Source organism: Ascaphus truei, chromosome 18, assembly GCF_040206685.1.
Source record: "Ascaphus truei isolate aAscTru1 chromosome 18, aAscTru1.hap1, whole genome shotgun sequence".
In the NCBI taxonomy this organism is placed as follows: domain Eukaryota; kingdom Metazoa; phylum Chordata; class Amphibia; order Anura; family Ascaphidae; genus Ascaphus; species Ascaphus truei.
In genome coordinates, this window is record NC_134500.1 from 20969238 (window position 1) to 20989929 (window position 20692).

General features: G+C 40.7%; 1 protein-coding gene across 4 annotated transcripts in view; it reads right to left on the minus strand.

Annotated features, from left to right (window-relative positions):
- Positions 1-20692, minus strand: part of THSD4 (thrombospondin type 1 domain containing 4) — a 531228-nt gene that overhangs the window by 46083 nt on the left and 464453 nt on the right. For all 4 annotated transcript variants that reach the window (XM_075575823.1, XM_075575821.1, XM_075575822.1 and 1 more), the window contains 2 exons: positions 5254-5429; positions 1254-1350 (listed from right to left, as the gene is read on the minus strand). In XM_075575823.1, the coding sequence (XP_075431938.1) occupies positions 1254-1350; positions 5254-5429 (273 nt within the window). The remainder of the gene's footprint in view (positions 1-1253; positions 1351-5253; positions 5430-20692) is intronic.

Sequence of the window (20692 nt, forward strand, 5' to 3'; positions counted from 1 at the left end):
GCAAAAAAAGATGAGAACTATATTAAATGAAAAACTACTAGAGCTGCGACTTCATGACTGATACAGTAGAATGTAATGTGTGAGGGGTGTGCGTAATGTTACTGAATGGGTATTGGGTCTGAACCATATAATGTAATCTCGTGTGCTTAAAACCCGTGCCGAACAAAGAGTCCCCCGAGGCAGGGGTGTGCAAGGTTTTGGCGCTGTGCCCCCCCCCCCCCCCCTGCCTGCACAGCCCCAGTGCTCGCGCTCCCCTGACCTGGTATCCAGCGTCAAATGATGATACTGACGGACCACAATACTCTCTCAGTAACTATGTCTGCTATGCTGAATTTCTAAACTGCACGGAGCTTGGTCATTGCTGCTCCACTGCTACTGTGTAGTGTACAGTATCTATACAGTAGCTATAATAGTTGCCCTTTCAAATACCATCACAGTCTATTAATACCATGAGCTGCTATCAGTGTCTATGAGACATGCGTCACAGTCGCGCTTGTGACGTCACACCTTCTGACATCACTGATACCCAAAGGTTTGTGGCAGGGGAGCCTGGTTCAATTCCCAGTGTCAGCTCCTTGTGACCTTGATCAAAGCATTATCTCTCTGTGCCCATGGCACCAAAATTAGATTGTAAGCTCTACAGGGCACGGACTCTATATACAGCGCTGCGGGCACTATGAGCACTATATGAGGAAAATATATATATATATGATTCATTCTGGTGAAAACAGTAGAATTTATGACATTTTGCTAATTTTCTGGCAAAGAGAACTTTTGCAAAAATGTACTAAAATTGACAAATGTATTAAACATTTGAAAAATATTTGGCAAAGTACTTTTTGATGGTTTGTTTGTAATCATGTAATAAATGTGTTAAGATCTTTACATAAGTCCACTGGAGTGGGGGATGTCTGATTTTCAATTATCTTCTAAACCAAGTGTGGCCAACTGCAGTCCCCGAGAGCTACCAACAGGTCAGGTTTTCAGCATATCCCTGCTACAGCACAGGTAGCACAATCAGTGGCTCAGTCTTTGAAAACCTGACCTTTTGGTAGCTCTTGTGGACTGGAGTTGGCTCCCCCTGTTCTACACCAACCAGGGGTCTGGCCCAACTGTAGGAGCGCGAGTGTCAAGATCAACAGCATTCTACCAAATACAGTGAGTGTTCTTTTCATCTATATGCTATATACTATAGTACTTCTGAAGACATTCACACATCTCTGGTAAGTAGTAACAAAAGAATAAGAGCTCACCTGGTCTCCTGTGAGGTGGTAGCTGTGGGCTGATGACATTGGCTGATGGAATTATATACTCATAATGAATTCCAGGGTTCGGCTGCTGATGTATCATCTAAAAGGAGAAAAAGAAATGGTTTGCCATTGCACTTCAATAAACAAGCACCAATGTAGTGTGAACGACACATCTGTTATATACTGACTGAGGGTTGCTCATTTCTATGATCGCTTATAATAAGCGTACGTGTATTATATCTTTAGACAGATACGAGGAGGCTGCTTACTTTAGAACCCATGCGTGTGAAAGCAATAATACATATATCCTTAATGCCTCACCTCATCAGAATTTGGACATTTCTGAGTACAAAGAATGTCTGCTATTGCTTATTATTTTCTGTGAGTAAAAAAAACAAAGCACTAAAATCATCTTTAGGGGAAATGGCAGAAGGGGCCACCAGGTGGCACCACAACAAAGAATAACTGATTTTAGGTGCAAATTAAATTGAAAGTGTAAGGCTGCGCTAATAGTGCCGGCGACAGTGACGTCAGGCTGTGGTCACTGGAAAAATCAAATTGAGGTGACTTCCAGCGATCGCGACCAAGCCGTCCGTGTTAGCCGAGCTTTAATAATCAAGAATGAATAGACGATACCGTTCTGTGGCTAACGAAATGCTTTTATTTGTGCGAGCTTATATAGATATATGTACAGACACGGAGAGTACCGCATGCACGCCTAACAATAAATGTACCTAAATACTGGCCATGCTAGAATACAAATGGTATGCCAGCGGTGCTAAGGAGTGGGAGCTTGGCAGGGGGACTTATATTCCTTTCATCTGGTATCAGGGACCACCCGCAGGATATACTTTTACCTCTGCTTATTGGTGATATATTTGGAACTTGCAAAGCTCTTGGACTGTTTTTTTCATGCTCAGCTTCTATAGGCTTCAGCTAGAGTTCATGTACTCTTACAGCCTCTCATGGTATCACCATCTTGTATTTGGCATTTAGCCTTTTCCATTTCCATCTGCTGTTTGTTTGCATGGTTTTGATGTGTTGCATGCTTTATATATTTGGCATCAAGGTATTTTGTGGTAACAATTCCATTGTACATCAGTATTTATTCTGTAATAGCCAGAGCTCAACCACTTTCCTGTTTGCCTATCATGCATGCACACCTTTGTCATTAGACCCTGTTGGGCTTTTGATTGTGTGTTCTGATGTTCAGACACTGCTACAGCCCATACCTTTGCTTCATAGTTCCTTTCCCTCCAGGTTGTAGGTACCCTCCATTTTATTCTCTTTCCTCCCGTTTTTATGTATTACAATAAACTTTGTTATTTTCTCCATATACCTGTGTGCTTCATATATATATATATGTGTGTGTGTGTGTGTGGACTGTATAGGGAGAGGCCAATTTAAGAAGGAATGCCACATCCTTTTGATCTTGGCCATATCCTTTTAACTCCCTGTGCCTCAGGTACCAACCAATAAGATATACAGAACGTTCTGTAACGAATAGAATTGTGCCTGCGTTTCTAATTACACACAGTATCTCTCGCCTCATTCACTCAAACAAACACGTCCTAAGAACAAAAGCAATGTAAATCAAATCAAGGCTCAATATTTATCAACATGTCTTCTACGTTTCTTTGAGTTTCTGATAAACGATTGTAAACATGGTAAGATGAAGCATGTTAACTCTAAATTACATAGTTTAAATTAAAGATGAAGCCAATTACTGTACTTTGTTTGCAGCTGTTGAGGTGCACTGCACCTTTTAAGTTAATTAGTAAAATACTTCATCAAGAACGTGGCTGTGTTAGAGTACTGAGTACCTTCATATACTTTACCATTACTTTGTGAGGTTTGCTTCCTAAAGTGATTTCAATGTACTGTACTGTTAAATAAGCCTGTTGTAGAAAAAAAACCATAAGCATCTAAAGAACTATACTAGGAGCTAAAAAAAGCAACTATTACCAGTATTTTTATTATTATTTTATCCCACTTTATTAATATTATAATTAGTATTGGTAGTAGTATTATTAGTATTAGTATTATAACAATAAAAATTATTTGTGGAATAGATGTTGCACAATGGCATGATTTTAATTGGACTCACCCATTTTTAGGCATGAATTCAGTATGAGAAAGGGTCTGAATCAAATGCTTTTCGTGCATTACATTAAATACAACTTATTGCAATTATGAGATTTAGAGAGTGAGATGACAAAACATTTGTGGCATTATATTAAAAGCACACAGTATAAGGGAATAGCCGTTCTATTATGTTTACACAAAGTGCAATTAAACAATTATTAAGTTTAGTTAAAAATAAATCTGCACAGTCTTGAAAAAAATGTTCAGACTAGATTAAAAATGTACCTCGTCTGAGCACAAATTAAATATTAATCAACTGTCCCCAGGGCTGATTACACATTTCTGACGTCTGCAAGGACTGTCCATCACCCATCTTTTGTTCAAAATCTTTGCACACCACTTCTCAAATGCATTTTTTTTAAAGAAAGTAAAATAATAATCAGAATCACATTGCAAAATCTGAAAAACATTTATAAACTCTGACAAGATTCAGACCACATTTGATTAATGAACAGACAAACAATGAGCTTTCTTTGGGCTATCATCATGTTTATAGTGGCTATGATGGCTGATGATGGAGCGGAGATCGTCGCTGCCAAGTGAATTACAATACTGCACATTGATAAAGAGCCCCCTTTTGTAAAATCATAAGTATTTTTGGAAGGTCTTTGGCACAATTCAGCATGAGGTCCATAGTTACTTCACATAATGGTGTCAAGTGAATGCAAAGGGATGATGGATCTGTTATGAATATGAAAAGGTGGACTCATTTTCGGTCCAAAAATGTGACCTGGCTGGGAAAGGCACAGGGCTGGATGGAGTTGGAAAGCTTGCTGATTAATTGCTTCATCTGCTGTTTGAAGAAGTTCTTTAAGACATGTTTTGGAAGACATTTATTGCGATGAAATGGAGTATGTGTGAAGGAAAGCACTTTTATCTGCCCTTAAGTAATCAAGCCACATGGCCAACTTTTCCTCTATTGTGAACTTAGTACATACACCATAACACATCATGTCATTACCAGTTTAAGCTTTTGTAATAATTAATAACTAAATATGAGTCATGTCCAAGTACCTCTGAATTCCATTATTGCAGCCCTCCATTCACTGCCCTTTTGTTAAGCCTCCGTGATTTTAACCTGCTATCCTAGTCTGCAGATGCAGTGCTACGGTCAGTGATATTTACTCTATCTTGCAGCTGGTTAACTCAACCGTTCACACTCACTTGCATCCTATTCCTAACTGCCAGCAATTGGATGCCATGAGAAGGCGTGGCTCAGTGAGTAAAGACACTAACTGGCACTGGGTTTGGAGCAGGGGAACCTGGTTCAATTCCTGGTGTCGGCTCCTTGTGACCTTGAGCAAGTCACTTTATCTCCTGTGCCTCAGGCACCAAAAACATAGATTGTAAGCTCCACGGGGCAGGGACTGTGCCTGCAAAATGTCTCTGTAAAGCGCTATGTAAAACTAGCAGCGCTATACAAGAACATATTATTATTATTCAGACTTTATTATTAGAGATGGGTGAATTTTTGGGGGCGGATTTGGGGATTGCATTATAATTGTATGCTGTACGTAGTGATCCTCTGCTGAGGATCACAGGTTGCTTGAATTATCAGGGGTCCGGCAAATCTGATGTACCACCCATATACCGTGTCTGTATTTTTTCCGCCGTGTGGCCTATTAGGTTACCAACATGGACTCAGGCCCCCACCTCAGCAATAGTCATAAGTCTGAGATCTAAAAGGAGGGGTTACATTGCCTAAATCTCAGCATTACAAAACCGTTCCATTAACCAATATTCATTAAAAAGGAAGCTGCCTATGCAGTTGCAAACTCTTCTATTGTAGGCTTATTACATTGTCAACCAAATATATTTCATTAAGAGTGTACTGTATTTGCAGTGAGCTTGTACTTACATAAACATCCAGTGCTTCATTTGTTGGACCTTCAGCTAAAAATGACTCCCCGGCAGTGCTTGAAATTTCATTTGGGCGCTTGTACGTAAACATTGTTCCTCCTCCTTCAAATTTACCAGGTCTGTCAATTGCCCAGTTTCCATTGATGATAGATCTGCCTGATCGGCTTCGTAGGGCTAGCAGAGAAACACACAAATATTACTCAGTAAAGACCATGCTTTAAGAAAGATGTGCAACATTCATTATGATCGGAAGCCGTGAAACATGTCTATTTACCAGAAAGTCAACTATATATGAAACTGTTTGGCAAGATCCAAGTGTACAGGTTCTGTCCAAAAAATTCTCGTCTCTATTGTTCGGTATATGCCATAAATGAAAAGGAAACCTTTTTGTGAATCTCACCTTTTTTGGCTCGGTGAAAAAATTTGCGTTGCTACAATGTTTGCAGAACGCTAAAATTTAACGGGCAGTGCATGTTCAAATAATTTCGATGACTTTTGCAATCCAATTATTTTGAAGTTGTAGGGATACTAAATAACATTTTTTTTTAATACTTTGGGCCGTTTTGTTAAAACATTTAGCGCCAAAAATTTCATTGCCATTTTTGCAGATTTTCGAGCTGTTTGAAAAGTGGATCGAAACAAATTGGCACATCGCTAGTGCTACTTCCAAGAACATGCTTATTATGCCGAATGGGATTTAAAACTACTAGTAGAAAAATAGTAGGACTTGAGTCACATAAATCGCTGTATTATTAGGAAATGTAATAACACTATACAAGGCGACATCAATTTTTGTATCTTTATATGAATGTATGCCATAGATGATGTAGCACGTAAGTTTTCAAGTCATTACAAGTTTCTTCTTCAGATATAGTTTCAGGTCTGGCAGTATATGAAGAAGATACTTCTGAGGCCTTAATACAAGACACATAAAGAACTCTCATGTAGGTTTGTGAGAAGGTATTACAAACTTCAATGCATTTAGAATTCCCTACAGGCAATGGCGCTTTTAGAAAACGGCATCATATAAAATCAGATTGATGCCCACAAGTTTGTTAACCGAGTGATACAGAACTCAAAATCATTTGGGAGACTACCAGTTTTTATTGTCAAATGTATAAATGTTGATCCAGCTTCATGTAAATTATAGTCTGTATACTCTTGTAACGCTTGCACTGCCCACGAGCAAGACAGGACCCCAGTACTGAGGTGGGGAAGTATAGAACCACGCACCCACAGCAGCGGAAGCATGCCTGGCAGGCGGATTGTCAACGTAGCCGGGTCTGGGTTGGAGAGAGTGGGTTAGTCATGATGCTTGCCGAGGTCTTGGAATTAAGAGGTCAGAATAGTCAAAGTCCGTTAAGCTGTGGTCTGGGGTTGGAGAGGTCCACAGAGTCGAGGGTAAGCCGGGGTCAATATCCAGAGGGGTTCAGAAGTCAAGCCGGGTCCGTACACGTAGAACCAAACTGCAGGAAGAAACACAAGACAAGGAGCCAGGCACAACGGACACCGGAGCTCAAGGCTACAACAAGTTATGCTCAGCAAAGCAGGAAGGGAACTGCAGGGTATTTGTAGCACACAAGAACCAGTAGCAAAGGAGGCGGAGCAGAGGCGCGGCTTCCGCAGAGGCAAGGATTGGCTGCAGGAGACAAGTGGACTAGATGAGTACTTGCCACGCAGCTGGGTAGCGGTGAACGGCGTCACGTGTGCGCACCGCACGCGAGAGAAGCATGGCGTGTTTGAGGGGGCGGAGCTAAGCTCTGTGGCACTCTAGAAGAGCTGCGCGTGCGTGCACGCTCTGTAAGCAGATCGGGGGTGCGCGCACGCGCTGGTGCCAGAGTGGAGGTCTGTGCGATGACAGGTAAGGAGGGAACACATCGCAACGGATGTGTTCCCGATTCCTTACAACTCAAAGTTGAATCTTTCTTTATCACGGCAGCTTCTATCAGATTAGCTAATTTAGGTAAAGCAGCGATTGGGGTATTTGCTGGCCGGGTGCCACTAAAAATGAGGATTCACATCATGGCAAATGTCAGTTTGTAACATTCAAAACGTAGACCTACAACGGGGATTCTATTCGGGTTCTTTTCTGGCTTCTGTCATAAAGATAACGGCATAAAGTTCTATATGCAGCAAGGGTGAGAATACAGTGTAAACGATGCAGAATATAGCTGTGACATATTGGAGAAACATTTTAATGCCATGTGACCTAGAGAAATCTCTAGATCTTGACAGATTCACAGGCCCTTACTCTGTAAGATGCTAGAGCGCCGATCTAGTGTAATTTCATGGAAAGCCAAATTGAATTTCCATGCGATATCGCCGTATCAGAGGAGTCACAGCTTACAGAATAAAGCATCCTTAAATCCACACAAAATAACATATGGCTCCACTCTTCCCCTGCTTTATGACGTTAAGTGTCTATGGCTGACGGAAAAAAAGAGAAACGTGTATTATTTTTCACTAGGGAATTTGTGCACTCACCATTTTCCTTCATAATAAAATTAATTTGTTACTGGTTTGTGCCAGTTTTTAATTGCACTAAAATCACAAAACACATTGTACTTCATTTATTTAAACCTTTAGGGCACTTTCACATGATTTAACAAGGTTAGTCCATAGGACAATAAGGCATTGTATTCATTCAGTGTAGGTATATTTGGAGTTCACTTTGACGGTGTTAGCAGGCTTGAATCAAGCCAATTTGGGAGGAGCGCTGGAATTGTATTTTTGTTTTCCATATGTAGCCATGCTTGGTTTTGGCTACCAGTCTGCCCTCCGCCATGTAATCCCTGGTAACAGTGCAGGCAGTGACAGGACCAATCATGGGTTTCCCCACAGAGGCAGCTCCCTTAAGTGACAGGGGAGGAGGTGGGACAAGGCCTGTGTTCTGCCCAATCCTGGGTTCAGACCTTGTACCTTCCTCTCACTGTACTTAAGGGGCTGCACCACCAAATTTAGGCAGTTGTCTCTACCCCAGGTAACACACAGGATTGCCTGTGCATTGGCATCCCCTGTTCCTCTTCCCCTTGGGGAAGAGTGAGTGATTACCATTCCCCTGTCCCTACTAGGGGGGCAGAGAAGAGTAAGGACTGCTTCAGGTGGCCTTGGTCCAGAGTGGAGGTCCAGGGACCATCCCAAGATTGGAGACCTGCATTGAGCTGTATTGGGCAGAAGCCTGCATGATAATGTGTATGCAGAGAAATAAACCGGTTCCAGTTAACTATAACTCCTGCCTGGTGTGCAATCTTTCTGGGGGGAGTAGAGTACGTTTCTTCTATAGGAGATTGCCTCCATACATCTGGAGCCTGCAGCAGATGGAGACGCTGTGTCACCAGAGAGAAATATCGGGTATGTACCCCAGAAGCCTGTCCAGAAGTCCCCACAACCATCTGCGGACCACTCAGCATTCTGTGAGCCAACAGGTAGCATGCACGTACACCTGGTAACAGGGGAATTTCCCATAGGGTGGGGGAAACACCGTAAGGTCAATCCTTTTACCAGCTGCATACTGTACAGTAATAAAGGGAGGAGCTCAGGTTCTATGGATATATTTTCCCCTTTATGAGTTAGTTGGAACCAATTGTGTTGCCACAAGATTGTTTAGTGCCATAAAATTAGGACATGCCTAAAGCTAAAACTGCATTGCTGTAGCTTCTTTTTAAATATTCAGAGCTATTATCTTTATTTTTAATACAGACAGTCCTCGTTTTACAACGCTTCGCTTTACAACGAATGGCTTATCCAACGCTATGCAATGCATACCTATATTCATTTTTACAACGCCAAAACGGCTTATCCAACGCTCTTACGACGCTTTGCAAAGTTGTCCTAAAAATGCCTTCAGGAACAGAACCTTTCATTTAAACAGTGTTCCTATGGGAAAACGTGTTTCGCTTTAAGACGTTTCGCTATCCAACGCCATTTTGAGTAACACATTGTGTCGGATAACTGAGGACTGCCTGTAGATTTTTTTTTAACTTTTTCTGCAAATGTGTATTCAAAAATATCCTTTGTTCTTTGGGATCTTCTGTGTTTTTACAAATGTCAGCTAATGAATAACCTTGTTTGACTTTGGTTGAGTACCTGCTAAATACCAGTTTACAACCCTTATAAACTCTCTATATATAAAATTATATTTTATAGCTTGAAGATTAAGATTTAAAAGGTTTTTTTTTTCCATTCCAGAAACTGTTTTTTGTTTTTTTATTAGTTTGTTGAGTCTGGAAAAAAAGTACAGTGTAGTGCTATTGAAGGTTACATTTGCATCAATAAAGAAGCAGTAGAAAGTACACAATGAGTTTAATAAGTACACAATAAGTATAATAAGTACACAATGAGTTTAATAAGTATAAAAACAACACAATAAGTTTAATTTTATATGTATATAAAAAAAATAGTCACAAAAGGTATTTCCATCTTTTAGGGATTTAAGCCTACTGGCCTATTTTTTCTATTTTTCTCCAGTAGAATATGATATGATAAATCGTATTCTCTGGAATCTAACTCTCCTTTTGTTTCATTAATCTCTACAGTCCCATGAATGCTAGTGGCCCTTATGAGGTACTAGGTATGTTATGGGCGCTTGCTTGTTTTTAGGGCTGATTGGGCTGACTGCTCAAATATCAGCCAGTCCAATCAAAACGGAAGTGGAGCGCCCTCAACTTCTGTTTCCAGAATCACAGGACCTGGTCACACGCCTGGAGCGATCACATGATGCAGAAGTGCTGGACCAAAGTTCCACCGGACCCTCAGCACTGGAAAGACTAGAGGTATTCTATCTGCAAGGGTATAGATTCTTATACCATCTAGTTTATCCAGGTGCCAGTAAAGTTCTATACTATACTAAGTACTATAGATTGTTAACTGGTTTAGCTTCTACAACCATTACTTTATTTATTTCCAACATATATATGAATGGTGGTCAGTGATTTGTTATGATCTTTAGGGATCACATTGCTTTTAGTCTTACAAGAAGAACAAGAAAAAAAAGAATGCTCTTTGTTCAGGGAAATGCTAGAAAACAAAGCTCCTGAAATAAATAACTTGCTTCTATTAAAAAATAAATCAGTTGAAAACTCATAAAAGAACAAATCTCCGTAACAAAACCAGAATCACTCGTTTCTAGGTTCTCCAGCACATAAAAATAATAGTTCATTTACTACAGGACATTTTCATTGTTAAATATGTTTTGATCACCATTATTAAGAACTAGCATGTTGGTTCAAAAAAGGTATTACCTCAAGTAAAAAGTTACAACACGACTAAAACATTGCTCAATATATGGGCGATCACTCGATGTGTTTAAACTATGGTAATCTAACTATATCCCATAGGCATGGGTTAGTGTCCTAAAACCATGACATAATAACCTTATAAACCAACAGAATCATAGGGTAGTGTCTGAGTTATTTTATTTTAAATATAGTATAGAATTAAAATCTGTTTCAATCCTCCGCCCAATACTTTAGCTTCTGGAAGCTTAAAACATTCTCTTAAATATCACTCATATTCTGAATTCTAGTTATGTGGGGTAATATGCCTCAGTGGTGGTAGTTGGTGGCAATTAGGATTATGGACTTAAAGTACTAGACGGTGCTAAGCTATAAAACACTTTACGGCCCATATCTAATGATTTAGCATGACTAAATATACTAACTATGGTTCTATATCTCACAAGGCTCAGTGGCTGCTCTTCACTAACCAAATGGTAGTGGACATCTAGAAAGAAAGAGCCGACAAAGTGGTGATGACACTTTATAGATCATTTGTGGGACATCACACAGAGTACTGATGTGCAAAAACAGGTTACTAAATTGGTGCATGATCTACAGCACAAGACTTATCAGGAAAGGCTACAAGACCTTAATATGTATAGCTTAAATCAGGGGTGCGCAAAATTTTGCTCCTGCGCCTCCTGCCTCTTGTTCCCCGGTGCTTGCGCCCCTCCCACCCTCGCTCAGTGCAGCGTACAATGCCGCGCGTGGTCATGTGATGTCTTGTCATGTGACCCGCAACGTTGCATGGCGTCACGCCGCATGAGCCCATGGCGTCATTTGCCATGGAGTTGCTTCGCTGGCTGAAGCAAGGTAAATTGAGGTTCCAGAGGCCTCACGTGATCCCCAAGCATTTAATTTTTATGCCTTGTGGGAGAGCGCGGGGCCTCTGCAACCACCTGCGTTCCCCCCAGAAAATCTCACGCCCCCTCCATTTTGCGCACCCCTGGCTTAGATCAGGGGAGCGCAAACTTTCCCCGCTGTGCCCACCTGCCTGCGCTCCCCCTCTGCTCGCACCCCCCTCCTTATCTTGTCTTCGGCGTCAAATAACGTCGCAGGGTCATGATGACATGGCGGCGTGTCGCCAAAGACAAGGTAAGGGACATTGCACAGGCCTCACATGATCCCCCGGTATTAAATTGAAATGCCTTGGGGAAAGAGCGCAGCGCCTCTGCAACTGCCATGCCCCCCCTGAAAAATCTTTCGCCCCCTGGATTAGATGATAGAATAAAGATACAGGGATATAATAGAAACTACTATTCAAATATTGCATGCTTTCCCCCAAACAAAGCAGTCAATTTAAGAAACAAAAATCTGCAAATTCCTAAAGTTTTACTGTAAGCAATGCAACATATTAACTACCTATCTATATGAGAATGATTAATACAAATACAATATATGTAAATGTTTTTTTAAACATATTTATGCCAATTTGTAAATAGTTCTAACCATACATTCACTAAACACACCATATCCTGTTTAAAATGAGGAGCTAAAACTACATCTGCTAAACAGATATGTTTGGTCCAAATGGGAAACACATAATATAGTCCTGTGGTTAAGTCTAAATTTCCCATACATTAGCTATATGTATCTTCTTTCCATGTTTTACTTGGGGAGTGTGTATAGACAAAACTACTTTCTCATGACCTGTAAGGATTTTTCACGTAGCTTCATATGTGTTTCTTGTATATACGTTTGCAAATCAGTATAAAAAAAACATTTTACTGAATATTCATCAATGCAGAATCCCTTCTGAAGAATGTATGGATGCACCAATTACTAGAGAAACAGAGCTTAATATATATAATCTTTTAGATGGACATGAAAACAGCCTTCAAAACAGTTACTTTTGCAGCAATATTAAAAAGGTTTTTGGATATTGTGTGAAGTTACAGGTCCGCTTTATACATTAGGCCGACTAGGCACAGTGCCTAAGGCCTACAAACCTTTTAGGGCCTACAATATTTCACTTGAAAAAATACCTAAACAAAAAAAAACACGAAGTAAGAGAAAACAGCAAATTTTAATTTAAAATGGCTTTGAAGTATCGATACCTTTAAATATCGAAACAAAAGTATCGATGCCAAATATCGCTAGTATCGAAAGAAACAAGCAAACGATGAAATTAGCATAAACATTAGTAAAAATATCGGACACACAGGCATCTAGAAATAAAAGTGCCTAGGGCCTACGAAGGTCTTAAAATGGCCCTGTGAAGTTATCATTGATACAACACAATGGGTAGAAATAGAAGCATTCAGTACAGGCATAACCTGCATTAACGTACGCAATGGGACCGGAGCATGTATGTAAAGCACTACCTTTTTCCCACTTATCGATGCATGTACTGTACTGCAATCGTCATATACGTTCATAACTGATGTAAATAACGCATTTGTAACAGGCTCTATAGTCTACCTGCTTGCACACAGCTTCGGTACAGGTAGGGAGCCGGTATTGCTGTTCAGGACATGCTGACAGGCGCATGCGCGAGCTGCCGTTTGCCTATTGGGCAATATGTCCTTACTCGAGAGTGTACTTAAAGTGAGTGTCCTTAAACCGGGGTATGCCTGTATATTTCTTTAAACAAATACTTTTGTAAAACCAACAAGGCATGATATCTTCCAAAGGTTGAAGTTAACAAATCAATTGCAAAAGCAGAGCCCTCTTGGCTGTCTACTGTCTTCTCGATCTACCATTCAGCCTTTGCTTTTTCTGAGCCTTCTTTTTCCTGTGCCTTTCTGGTCCCCATGTCTCTCCACCTATTCACCACTTGCCGTCTACTTCTCTGACTGCAGAGAGACTGAGGAGATGCCAATACTAATAAACTATATATACAGAGCAGTAATAAAAAAGGCGAATGAACTAACTGAATAAAATGGGCAGTGTAATGAAAATGGTGGGGAATATCAAGTACTTTAATCAGTCTGGTACTTCAGGAGTTAACGTTGGCTTACTAATTGTGTTAAAAATACAAGAAATTGTGTTTATGACAGGTCAAGACCCTTCATGTGTCTGTGCTGATCAACAAAGAGGGGTATCACTGATGGACCACTAAAAGTGAAATATGTGTAGTTTAGAAGGATAAGGACAATAGCCAGATCCTGGACTGTCAGCCTCTAATAAACCTGTAACATTCTTGACTTATCACTTGTGCATCACAGAGAGAGGTGACAAATTCACCACTTAGTTGGAGGACTTTATTAGAAAAAATCTATTCTGAAAAATAACAGGTACATATTTGGCATCGTTGCAATAAGACAAATCAAATCATACAATACTCTCTTCATGATTAAGGGGTGCAAAAGACGGATAACTGTTTCTCCCGCGAAAATAGAAGTTAGGCTGTCAAATTTTAGATGCAGGTGTGCATGTGGAGATGCAACCGTGAAGATGGCGTCATTCGGTTATTGAAGTTACGGGTCTTTCATATATTTAGTCAGACTTTAAAAATCTTTTTAGAGGAGTTTTTACTTCTAAGTCGGTTAGCCGAGTATTTTGTGTGTTAAGAGCATATTTTTTTCTGTAATAAACAGGACCAAAGACGGCAAAAGTCATATTTGATATTTCTTGGGTGGTGGAAGCATATATATATGATAGCAATCGAGTAAAGGGTAAATATTAACTAATTGAAAGCACCAGGAGAAAGGTGAGTTGGCTAGAGTAGCCGTGTGTATTATTATTACACATATATAATATAGCGATGCAGCCAGATGTATTGTCGAATATTCGGCCAGGAAACCCGCAGATGACAGCTGCATGATAATTGTCTCTTCCTGGATTACCCGCGGTCAGACTAATTGCCCATCAGGATTAACACAGCAGGGGTCCCTGCTTCTTTTATTTTTAATATATAGTATTGAAGCAGGAGGTCTCCGGAGCTGAACTGCATTATTTTCAGGCATGCTTCCCGAGTTACAGGCCCCGGTATTGGGTGCCAGTATCTCTCTGCACGTTTAATTCTCCTGCGTCACGAGACCGGGACATTTAAACGTGCAGGGTATACCAGGGCCTGTAACTCTGGAAGAATGTGGTTCAGCTCTGGAGACCCTGCGCTTCAATACTATGTAATTAAAATAAAATAAAAGCAGCGCCGGTTACAGATGCACAGAGAGAGGGACTGCTCCTGTCTACCCCCACTGCGCAACTCTTCCAGGCTGATGTGGCCCAGTAGGAATAACACAACGGGCGTCTCATTCAGAAGCAGAGAGCCCGCTGTTTCAATCGTGATGGGCAATTCCCCCCTGATTTTATATATATATATATCCCATATGTAGTGATTGTTATTTGGCGAACGCCTGGCAAACTTTTGTTCAATCAAAATTTTTTTTTTCAAACAATGAAAGTGTGGGTGACAAGTTTTACAAATTATAATACGGATCCTTCACGTAATTCCACCCCCACGTGCTCCTCTACCCCTCCTCTGAATCGTTAGCTGACGAAGAGTAAAATTGACACGAGCCTTGTCGCATGAACGCAAATGTGACGCAAAAATCAAAATAGTGAATTTGCTCCATATTTGCTCCAGTTCTGACGCTTGATACACATGGTCCTTAACATTTCCGGTAGCAAATGCTCGGTATTTGAAAAGGCCCTTTAAACTTTCACATGTAAAGTACTGCACTTCTAATTTGATTCAGAAGAAGGCCCTGTCTTTCCTCTACGTCTCAACTGCATTTATGGCAAAGAAAATGTAATAATAAGTTAATATGTGAATTAATAGTTTCTCTAGCATCAAACTGGGTTAGACACATTTGTGCTGGTATGTTGTACCTATACTAACATTTATAGATTTAATGAAGCACAGTATTATACAATAAGTAAGAAATTACACACCACTGAGTATGTTTCAACGGAAATTGACATATGCCCCAGGTGTTCTGTGCAGGGCACAATTCCAAGAACATCGCACCTTCAGCATCTGGCAGATTTTGTTTGCATATTATTACACTTTCACACCTCTTTCAAATTGTGTAACATTTGCTGATGTTGGATTAAATAAAATAAAGGTAACATTTGGGACCTGTCTGTAAAATGTATCTTGTATTCTACGGAACATCAACTCTTACAATTTGTTTTTGGTTCTGGGGAACGAGCTTTATTAGGGAAAGCGCAATATAAGGACGCATGTAGAGAAGGAGAAAAACTGGAAGAGCACTACTGAAGGTATCAAAAAAGTAGAAAGGAGGGTGCGTATCCCATAAAAAGATTATTTATTGGTCATGGAAAAACAGGGCAATGGAAAGCCCTACCAACGTTTCACGCTTCACAGAGCGCTTTCTCAAGGTATTACCTTACCTTGAGAAAGCGCTCTGTGAAGCGTGAAACGTTGGTAGGGCTCTCCATTGCCCTGTTTTTCCATGACCAATAAATAATCTATTATGGGATACGCACCCTCCTTTCTACTTTTTTGATACCTTCAGTAGTGCTCTTCCAGTTTTTCTCCTTCTCTACTAGCCTACCCCTTGGACAGACGCACACCTGAGGACCCCTCACCTTTGGATCGCATGGACTGTGCAGCACTCAGAGTGAGTCAATCGCTTGCTACATGTTTTCCTGTTCAGGACTTTATTTAGACAATTGGTACGTTATAGGGTGTTATTATGCTCAATCTTCCTTGTGTTATTGTTAACAACAGCGTCACTTATTAGTGAGCTTACCATCCGGGACTGCAACCCAGTACCTGTCTTCTATCAAGTTTATGTTTAGGGGTCCCCCCTACAAGTATCTGGTTATTCATTCATTAATTTATCCTACTGTTGGGGTCTTTAGCATTACGCAGTCGCATGGTCTATAAGGACGCATGGTCTGGGAAAAAAATGGAAGCTAGAAGAAACACAGCTTATGTTTATCCCAGTTTCACAGCCGAGACCCGCTTACTTCTGCAATATATAAATGTTCCCAGATGCAGAGAGAAAAGATTTGGACAATGACTAATCCTTTTCATGTATTGGAATGGGGGTACAAAGGAACTGGTTTTGCCTGCAACTGTTCCTTATCCCTGCTCTGATTAGATCATATTGATTCAACTCCATAAAACACAGCAGTCTGAAATACTGCTTTTCTAAGAATTAGGAACAATACTGGGTCCACACCAAATGGACCATCAATACAAATTGCTGCGTTCGCAGTGACAAGTACAGGCTGCCTCTGGGTAAGCACAACACTCCCTCCCTGCTTCAAAATATACAATATATATCCACATGGCCAGTAAAAATGGAGATACTGGGGATTAAAACCAGGGACATATACAGTACACATACTCAACTGCTACATTCACATAATTTGTTTCCTCCCCAAAAATATGTCCCACACTCAATATTTATTATTCAATGTTTTTTTTCCATTCAAGGAGGAATTAAAAACAGGATTAAGTAATTTCTTAGCTGCCTGTTAACATTTTATTTTTTAATCAGAGGTGTTGTCACACAAAAAAATGAAAGTCATCATTAAATTGGATTTGACTTGACAAAACCTTGAGTTCATTCAGGTACCTAATAAAAGGTGATTGATTAGAAGCCTTGGTCATTTAAAAGTGAGAATAAAAAATAAAGCTAAGGTTGACCCATAGATGTGTTACTTTCGGATGAGCAGATCTGAGATACATAAGTGTAAAAATGGATTGATTTACAGTATATAGCACTGCTAGTGCTGTGAAAGAGTAAATTATTGGACAGTCCAATGTTCCTTCTAATCCATAAATCTCATGATGAATTACTCTATCTATAGTGTTCTCTAGTTATTCATGTCTTCACTTACATTTGTCTATTTCAAGATAAAATATGTTAATATCCTATCTGATGGTTATATGCAGCTAAATTATCACCACAAACATCCCTCAAAGACTGACAATACCATTTCACGAAGTTTAAATGTATCGTTTAAACGTATCTCCATGCTCATACCCTATCTGCAATGGTCTGAGTAGTCAGCACTGCAGAGAGGTAAATGAGTCAAATAGTGCACATCAGTGGTTCCCAACTCCAGTCCTCAAGGACCACTAACAGTGCAGGTTCAGTCACAATGATTGGGCCGCCTGTGCTAATGAGAGGATTGCCTTAAAACCTGCACTGTTAGTGGTCTTTAAGGACTGGAGTTGCGAACCACTGAAATACATGATTGCTCTTACAATTCATTGAGCATATATATAGAGCTATGTATAAGTATGCATTCATTTTCTCTTTTCACTTGAGATTAGGATTCTTGCATCAAGAGAGATTTAACCGTTTACGTGCCAGGGAGACCACAGCCCCAGAGTGCCGCAGCTCCTCCTGCACATCGCAATCATTTGCCCTGAAGAGCAATCATGACATCACTGATGATGGGAACGGAAGATTAGTCCTCATCTTCCCTTGTTCTGCCAGCCAGATCGCTTTCAGTGCTCCACAGGAATGCAGAATGCAATCTCCCCTAGAATATGAGCAGAAAGTCCATGACGTAGCCCCTACAGCATGGGGGCCCCATGTGCCGAACCTCATAACATGGTCGCTACATCATGGGACTTCCAAAGGGTCAAGAAGCTAAACCTGGAATTACTAGAGAACATACTGGATCATATTTACTCAAATGTGCTGCGTTATAAATCCCCTTACATCCCAGTGAAGGGTCCTTACATCTTATCACTACTTCGTAAGAGCACATTTGCAGATTGTACGTACAATAAAGTGAAATGTCTTGGCCATGAAGCACCATTTACTAAAGGTTCATGCTACTTTAAAATAGAACATATTTTGTATTAGGTTTTGAAATGTTTGCTGGAAAGTCTACCTCCAAACAACACATGGAATCAGATACACCAGCCCTGCCCGCACATGCACGCAATGTACTGTAAGTGAACCCCAGGAGGTAGGAATTTCTGATGAGCAGCCAGTTGCCTGGAGAATGTAATAGACTAGGATAAGTACCTGTTTTCAATTGTAAGCTTTCTTTTAAAAGTAATTTATAAGACTTCCAGAAGGAGTCAATAGAATAAACAGAGTCCAGCGATAAGAAAATAATGAAGGGTGAAAAGGCTTTGTTGGAATTTGATGGTCAACATTTTGTGTTTTCAAAGCCCAGATGATTTTTTTGTAAGGTACTCAGAACTTTCTATTGATGCACTGTATACCAGAAGTGCTCAACTCCAGGCCTCATGATCCCCCAACAGGTCAGGTTCAAAGGATATCTCGGCTTCAGCACAGGTGGCTCAATCGAAGACTGAACCTCTGATTGAGTCACTTGTGCTGAAGCTGGGACTGATTGAGCCACCTGTGCTGAAACAGATATATCCTTAAAACCTGACCTGTTGGGGGGGATCATGAGAACTGGAGTTGAGCACCCCTGCTGTATACCATGACTGGGTAGCAAAAAAGTTCTATGATACAAAATGTGTGACAGATGGATGGACAGTTGGGAATTATATACTGTACTGTGTATATAGATGCTTCTTAGGTTAGTGGGGAGTGAGAGACTAAAATCCAAATGAAGAAAAGATGTTGACTGCCAAGTGGCACTAGTAAAAAAATAAGTTCTTAAAAAAATACGCTATAAGGCTATTTATAGATTTCCTGAAATATCATTTAAGATTATTTTTTCTTTAAAAAGTGAATTACTCTATAATTTGACAATGAGGTGTTTAATCAGAGTGGAAAACGAGTGAAGGCGAGTAGTGAGAATTTGGACCGAGTAGCTCTCACATCTGCAGACTGTGAAGTTAATGTAATGAAACGACATTTACAAGTTTCTGAAGCAAGGCTCTACTTTCTCTGAACTTGTGAGAAAAGACCTTGGCTAAGACTGTTCTCTTGCAATTGCATATTCAAGACAATTTAAAAACTCTTAAGCATGTCTGGCTACATCTGTATACCTTTATTTATATAGTGCCATCCATGTACATAGAGCTCCACAGCAGTGCAGTAATACACGTGACAAAACTACGTGAGACATAATGGAAATAAGCGCTACAGACTTTGGTCGCGCTTATAGTGCCGGCGACGTCGCCCGAAAACAAACGCATTGCCGCCGGAGTGTGCTTATAGTAAGCGCGACAGCTACAATGCGACAGAGCGACATCGCGAAAACTGGTAGCCGGCAAAATTTGATTTTTCAAGGGCTGTGACCTAATGTGACGACCCTTGAACCAGTCAAATGGCCGGAAACCCGTGACGCCGCCGCCCTGCGAAATATAACTTTCGTCAGTAGCGACGGGTGATGTCACCCGTCGTGTCGCCGTTGACGGCACTACAGGCACGGCCTTAGGCTGGGGCCATGGTACCGCAGACCGCGTGGAGGCGTCCACACGCTGAGCGAACAGACTGCCTTAAGGCAGTGTTCGCGTCCATGTGGCGTGCGGGCGCATGCGGGTGGGAGGGGGATTGCGTTGCGCAAGAAATCATTTCAAACTGATTTCTTGGCGTGACAGGCCGGTCACGTGAGCGGTTCGCCCAATGAGGGCAACCAGTTCCGTGACGCCCCTAGGCACGCCCCCATAGCACGCCCCCATAGCACGCCCCCCACGGCCAGGGAAAGCACCCGCTTCCTCACAGCCTCCGCACGCCTCCGAGCGGGCGAAGGCACCATGGCCCCAGCCATAAAAGTAACATTTGGAAAAGGAGTCCCTGCACCGAAGAGCTTACAATCTATATATGTACATGCTATAAAAATATTTTATTTCACTAGTTTGCTTACAATTTTCGAAGAGACTAGGAAACATCTATGCATTTGCTTTGTTTTAATGTGTGTTATTTCAATATCTTCAATACTGGAGAGGATTGTCATGCAATCCACAATTTACTAACAAAGAAGTGGTTAAACCATCTCAAGATGAAAAGAGAAGGTTTAGGGCAATAGTGAACCACATGTGGCTTCTGAAGTAAAGTATGAAGCCTCTACATACAAGATAAATGCAACTTCTCACCATATTATTCATGGCAGACACATTTCATTCGTTTTATATTTTTCATTCCAATAGAGGCTGACATCATACATATAAATCTTTGTCTTAAGCTTAAAATAATATTCATTACATTCATATTCTCTCCAGCACTTGGCTTCTGCCACTGGAAAGCATACTCACAACATATATTGAATGAGTTGTAACTGGGCTCAAGGGTAACAATAGTTAAATGCTGCCCTTCGGCAAAGAAAAGAGTTTATGGCCACTGTACAGTCTCATACAGT